Source organism: Acanthisitta chloris, unplaced genomic scaffold, assembly GCF_000695815.1.
Source record: "Acanthisitta chloris isolate BGI_N310 unplaced genomic scaffold, ASM69581v1 scaffold8269, whole genome shotgun sequence".
Classification (NCBI taxonomy): Eukaryota; Metazoa; Chordata; class Aves; order Passeriformes; family Acanthisittidae; genus Acanthisitta; species Acanthisitta chloris.
The window spans coordinates 27,482-34,696 of record NW_008693022.1 but is presented as its reverse complement, the minus strand read 5'-3'; the positions used below and the strand labels follow the sequence as shown (position 1 = coordinate 34,696).

The window sequence follows — 7,215 nt, the reverse complement described above, 5'->3', positions numbered from 1 at the left end:
AAAATACATGGTCAAGCACACAATGCAGCAGGCCTTTCTGATCGAAAATCAGCCCTGTGCAAAATTTCCCTTGCACGTACTAAATGGAGCACAGGGCAGAACTGAGCTGGCACATCGGTTTGGCAAAAGGTGTAACTGTCAGCCAACACAGCAATGTGTAGCGAAACACTTAACCAGTGTCACAACATGTAGTAAATGCCCCCAAAATACAGTCAAACATACAATACAGCAGGTCTTTCTGACAGAAAACCATCACTGTACAAAGTCTATCTTGCTCATGCTAAATATATTACAGCCAGCTAGATTATAAGCAGTTAACTGTAAAAACACAGAAATATTCTGAGCAAAGCATGTGTGTTTTTAGTTCAGAATTCTTCAATGAACTAGTGCTGAGGGATAAAATACTGGTAAAAGCAGCAAATAGTGAACTGAGAAGGAAAGATCATATCAACTGGCAAGGCAATGTGTGGTGAAACACTCGACCAGCGTCGCAATGCCCCCAAAATACATGGTCAAACATACAATGCATCAGGCCTTTCTGATGGAAAACCCTCACTGTGCAAAATCTCTGTTGCACATACTAAATGGAACACTTGGCAGAACTGAGCTCATATATTGGTTTGATGAAAGGTGTAACTGTCAGCCAACACAGCAATGTGTAGCGAAACACTTAACCAGTGTCACAACATGTAGTAAATGCCCCCAAAATACAGTCAAACATACAATACAGCAGGTCTTTCTGACAGAAAACCATCACTGTACAAAATCTGTCTTGCACATGCTAAATGTATTAGAGCTGGCTAGGTTATAGATGTAAGCAATTAGTTGTAAACACACTGAAATACTCCCAGCAAAAGCAAAGGAGCTTTTAGCCCAGTATTCTTCAGCATAGTAACACTTGGGAATAAAATGCTGGTAAAAGTAAGTAGTAAACAGTGAACTGAGAGGCAGAGATCGTGTTAGAAGGGTTATCTAGCCCACACTGAGCACAATAATCTTTTTATCTCTTTAAGGAAATGAGGCTTAAGCAATTGCAGCGTTGGGTGTTTCCTTTTCCAAGCATCCTTTCCACCTCAAAGGACTTTTGAACACGCTGGCCTACTTAATCACATTTGCAAACATGTAGGGACCTTGGAAGGTTAAAGTGGTACATCTTTGTGGGGAAAAAAAGCAGTTACAAGAGAAGAAAAGCGCAGGTGTTACGCAACTGGTAGCCAGCACACCATTACATTTGCTGCTTAGCTAGTAACCACACCCCTAGGTTTGGGTTTGAGCATGCCTTGAGCAGACAGTGTGTCATAGCATACCAGGGAGCAGGTTACTTTGGGTTACTGGTGTAGGTAGACTTTGCACCAAAGACACAAACCCTTAAGAAACAATGTTTGAAGCTCATTGATTACAGAGGAGCTTGTTAATATGAGCAGTTTCAAGGTCATATTTCCAGGCCTAAATCGTGAAGCCATACAGGATTGAGGTTATTCTGCCAGCATTCATGCCTGAGTAATAATAACATTCCCACCTGTTAGACCTTCCTTCTTCTGGAAGTTACCACTCCTATCTGATAGAAATAACAAGAGAGAACATGTCCGTTCCTCATCTTCCAGGACTTCAGAGTATAAACACATGCTGAATTTCATGATTGGTTGGGTTAATGTTCAGTTTGTGAGCTAGAGTATCTCCAGAACAGATACACTGCCAATTTTGCTGACTCTGCTTCCTGGCCAATAACCTCCTAGGAGAGAGGGGCCAAGAGTGAGGGGCAGTGATCTAGTGTGAGTTGTCAGACCTTGGGGGACAAGATGGACAGTCAGTTCATGGCAGTGAACTACAATACTACAAGAGAAATTACCTGCTAATGGGATTAAAATATTGAAATTTTCATGGGTAAGTTGAGGGGAAACTTGGTCTTTTTGGTTTTTACAAGCATTTACATGGAGAGAAGACTTCTGTGAGTAGGTTCTTCATTAATGTAACAGAAAAATACATCATGAGATCCAGCTCATGACTGGAAGCTCAAGGTAGACAAGTTCAGGCCAGAGCTAAGGTTTAACTCTCAAGGCTATCAAACCACTGGAGCAATTTCTCTAAAGGTGTGTTAGCTTAGTCATCATGTGAAGTATTTAAATCAAAACTAAGAACATAAATTAGCAGTGACTGTGCTGAGTCAGATCAGAGGACCTTCTGGCCCAATGATGTGTTTCTAGAAGTGGCCAGTGAGAAAAGGGAGCTTGACAAGGGCTGAGGTGGGGATCCCAGAAATTCTTGGATTCATTTCAATTCCCCCTGGGGAAGGTTGTGCCTTTTTTTTGAAGGACGCCATTGAGCAGCACCCGCATCTTCTACCCAGAGCTGCTGAGTTCTAACCTGGCATGTCCTTGGATAAAAGCCATTCAAAAAGTTGGTTTATGCCTCCATCTTTGTGCCTTTTTAACTTTTACTGTCTGTTTTAAGCAAATGTTTTAGTCTTGATGTAAAAATCAATGACAATTTCTGCCCACTTCTGTATAGAAGATCACATCACTGATGCCTCTGGTTTCCTTTAGCCTTGAAATTACTGAGCAAAAAAAAATATTCTGTGACTTCCATGGATTATTGCACTCTCTAATCCTGAGCCCAAAATGCTGTCTTGAAACCATTTGATTAACATGCTGGTGCCCTATCAGCTTGGCCATGTTTCAGAAAGGTTAGGAAGAAAAACAGGAAGAAAAGGCATCAGAGAAGTAACTGAAGTAAAGCACATCATTTGCTGTGTCTCCACCATATCAAACGCAACATTGCATAACCATTTCTGGGTAAATCTGACTTTCCTGAAGACTCTGCTGCAAGCAGCAAACCAATTGGTTATCTTTCTATCACATTTACAGCAGTAATTCTCATCAGCAATTTACTCAATAATTAACAAGATTTTTCCCTCAGCAAAACCATTAGCCGAGTACCAATGCATCAAAATGTAAGCATGACACTATATAAATAAATACACAATAATAAAGATGTATATATTCACTGAGGCACAGAGACTGTTTAATAGAAAGAGACAAAGAACCAGCATGTTCCTCAGAGATGTGGGTCTGTCAGGGACTGGAGGAATGGTGTGCTGAGTTAAAGTTTGCAGTGTTTGAATGCTGTTAAGGTTACTGCTTTACCTTTTGCCAAGTGCCTTGCTTCACCCAGATGGCCCAAAGTTTGTAAGTAAAAACTATTTTTTGTTAAACCTGTTGAGAACTGAATTACTCCCAGAGTAATTCAAAATTACCTTCCCCTCAACCTGCTGAGCAGACTGGGGCATTACATTTAATTGGCATAGTCATTACCTTCCCCTCAACCTGCCGAGCAGACTGGGGCATTACATTTTATTGGCATAGTCAACAGGATTACTCTGGGAGTGGTGAGGAAGTTTTTGTACAGGGATAACAGCCAGAGTGCTGGACAAGGGAGAGCTGGTTGTTGGCCAAAGCCAAAGTCTCCAGCAGAGCCAGAGTGCTGGACAAGGGAGAGCTGATTTTTGGCCAAAGCCAAAGTCTCCAGACTAGATCATGGCAAGCCATGCTATGCCTGATTTGGACTGCTCCCCACTGCTAGATGGGCTAGGAGAACATCAAGCCTGTCCAGTCCCAAGTGAACGGAGCTGGGCTGAGGAACATCGGCAGTCTCTGGGGATTGTGGCCGAGAGAATAAGAGACTTGGCAAAGGAAAGTAACTTTAAGTATGGTAAGGGAGAAACTGTTGTTTGTACTGTTTTGGGGGCTACCTTGTTGGCTGCTCAACAGGATAAGTTTATCACTAAGCTTTAAAGTTTGCCTTTTTTGGCAGCAGTAGAATTGTACTACAATATCAGTGGGCAATAGAGAATCTTACCTGGCAAACCAGCATTTTATCAAATTTGGCTTGCTATGCCACTGGACGTTTAACTTACAAGTCCAGCAGGTATCAAAAATGGTTTTGCAAAAGTGCCCAGTACTCAATATGCTGTTACTAAAAGAGCAAGTCGTGTGTATAATGCTACATCCCTGTACAAAATGTCACTACCTCAGTAGAAGAAGCATGCGTGAAAATGAAGAGAACCAGTCTGCTGAGCTCTTCAGCTACTGCAGCTGAAGGGCTGGTTTCACAGACTCTCCCTTGGATCCTGATTTGCATCTCTCCTGCAATTGCTGGGACTCATGGGGCGGGTGAGGATCTCAGTATCGACTGGATTTCTGTTGTATGATTTCTTTCTCCTTCTTCTTTTCTCCTTTCTTCTATCACCACCACTGAAGAAGACATTCCCTTTGCTCTGGTCCTGGGGGTTGTTTAGAGCCACGGGGTGGTGTCAGGGACCAGAGATAAGGTTGCCTGGCTCAAAGCAACCAGTTGGGAAAGCAGTGGGGGAACAAGGCAAGCTCAATGTAAGTGGGGCCGTGGCTGCTCCCTGCTCCCATCCCCTTGAAGGTCACCATTGGTCTGGACTGGAATGGTGTTGATCTATCATGTGGCCATGCTGCAAGCCCTGAAATGGATACCCAAGCACCCTGGCTCTGCCTAAAGTGCAGGTGCATGACCTCATGCTGGGGAAGGCACTGGGTGAAGGGCATGGATATTAGGATGGCAAGACTTGTGCCATGTGGTGCTCTCCACTGCCCTGGGTTCAAAGCTGCTGGGACCACTCTGGATCCACAGATGGTGACTATTTTTCTCTCTTATTTTCTCTTATTCTTCCCTTATTTACTCCTTCTGAATACATAAGTGACAAGCTGCACTGAGCAGTATCCCCTCAATGACTTGCAAAGTGCCAAAGCTGAAGAGATTTGTTCAGCACATAGGAAGTATATCTTAATCCTTCTGCTTCTCATTATGACTGATTCCTGTCTGCAAAGCGGTTTTGTACACAAAGAAGACTTTAAACCACATATCATTGCATCAAAATGTCACTGTCAGTATCCAGAGGCAAGATGGAAAAAAAGCTGACTAATATTACCACCATGTGTGATACAAGATCACTTGAGTATTTGGGTGTTTATGAGATCATTTATGCACCTGCATATTTTAGGTTTGGGGTTTTTTTTTTGTTCCTGATGTGTATTTCAGCATTTTTTTCACCCATGAGAGAAATAAATAAAGGCCCTTTAAAATGAAAAGAAACTGGTTTAAAACATGTTGCTTACAAGCACTTGTGGTAGTTTAGGAAGGTGTAGCATGGCCAACCAAAGGCATTGTAAGTGCTGAAGTGGTAAGGGGGGTTTCCTCCCCTCACAGGAACATTGTAATTCTTCCCAGTTATCACCAGATGGCAATGTGATGGCCTTTAAAAGTTTCTGTTTTTTCTGAAGTGGAGAACAGTTTAGGCATGAGGAAGTGATGTATCCCTGTGCTGCAATCGCTCCGGGAAACAAGTTGCAGTTCTCTGCAAGGTACACATTTCTACTTAATGTTGTCTTTTGTGTACAGAGCTATAGCTAGTATTGAAAATGTTAATGTTAAGCCTGCAGGTTTCCATTTAAATTGTATCATTTAACTCTCCTTTTCTTATTCCTTATTTTTGTTTTGTTTTTTTTTAAGAACTTGGGTTGCCAAGAATTCATGATGAAGACCCTTTTTTTGCCTCCTTTTCTTGCCTCTGTTCTGTTTATGAGCAGTTTCTCACAAGTGCAGGGAAGGAAATGGAAAGGTGAAGGTACAACTCAAAACCTGGAAAATATTGTCATTGGGAGATGCTATGATTATATTAGAATTGTGAATCCTGCTGTTGGGTAAGTTTTGCTTGTTTCTGGATTAGTTTTTTGTGTTTTGCATGGAATGGTTATTAATCAGAAGTCTAATGTTATGCTCCTAGACATGAGAGTGATCCTATTGAAGCCAACATGCTTGTAGCTGTCTGGAAACAGAAACTTAACTTTGACAGATGTCATATTAAGTAAAGTGGTGTAATTAAGGCAAGATTTATAGCCCTTCAACTTTTTATTTCGCATTTCTCCTCCTCTGCTGCCACGGTGTTCTGTAAAGAGAATACCACCCAGAAACTGTGGATGGTGTTTCTGAAGCACCAAATTTTACAGTGCTCCTGGGAAGACAAGATTCATTTTGCATGCCTTGTATATCAGGTCATGTAAGAAAGGAAGCACCTCCCTTTATAGCTATGCTGGGGTACTGAAGGCGGCTGTTAGCTTATCCACCTGAAAAACCAAGTAGTATTCAAATGCTCAAGGAGGATTATCCATGAGCTTTTATTGGCTGTGTTAATTACACTAAACAGGAGGTAAATCACAGACTTTGCTAAAATGACCACTTTTTCTGTCTTCCTTGCATTGTATGGGCTTCAGTTAAAAGGAAAAATAATAAGGACAGTCTCCTGGAGTTCAGCCCTTTATTCTGCACTAAAATCTTTTCCTGCTAGTTTGAAGAGGTATTTCCAGAGAGGACCTGTCTGGGTTCCTGCAGCTTTGAATCATGGTCTTAAATAGGGTTAGATTTATATGACAAACAGAACTTTCTTCACCCAACGTCCCATTTTCAGTTTCTGCTGAAAAAAAAAGGAAGATACAGGGCTGACAACAGGTTTGTGGCTTTTAACAAAGGCAAAGCAGTATGTTTCTGCCCAATGACACCCTTACCTTATCAGAAGTATTTTGTTTCAAGTTCCCCATGAAAGAAAATATCATCCTAATGCAAATAACACGGTAGTAGAATTTCAGTGGAACAGCAAGTTTGGTGAATTTACAATTGTGTCACGGGTGGAAGGTGCAAGGAAACTTTGACTGTAGATTTCTACACACCTACAATGTAATATACAATGTAAAATATGTAGATTCAGTTAACAGTTGTGTAGGTGTATGAAAGTTTTTGCAGTGGGTTCTGGATAGGTAGAATTCCTGTTGGACTTAACAAACAGCACTTCATTTATATGTGAAACAAGACATGACTAATAATGCAGAACACACTAAAATAAGCAACATAAAGATAGTTACTGCAGAAATGTTAACTTTATCATTAACTGGTTTGTACTTTCAGAAATGTAAATAAAATATTTTTGAAAGTATTTCTATATGTCTTATACTCATGACAGCTTTGTGATCTAATTAATTCCTGTGACACTTCCACAAAATATGTTTAAAACTGAGAAGCTGAACATGTTCTTCAAAGAATTGTTATCTAGAATAGCATGAAGTTAGGCAGGACATTAGGACTACTTTCCTGGATTAAGGCCAAAAATGGCATTATAAAAAGAAAAGCTGCACAATG

The 7,215-nt window shown here is 41.0% G+C and overlaps 1 protein-coding gene across 1 annotated transcript in view; it reads left to right on the top strand.

The window, feature by feature from the left end:
• Positions 1-5,405: 5,405 nt before the first annotated feature.
• The window catches only part of BST1 (bone marrow stromal cell antigen 1), a 12,095-nt gene continuing 10,285 nt past the window's right edge, over positions 5,406-7,215 (top strand). Inside the window, exon 1 of the mRNA XM_009082905.1 lies at positions 5,406-5,726. Coding sequence (XP_009081153.1) covers positions 5,557-5,726 — 170 coding nt within the window. The 5' untranslated portion in view covers positions 5,406-5,556. The remainder of the gene's footprint in view (positions 5,727-7,215) is intronic.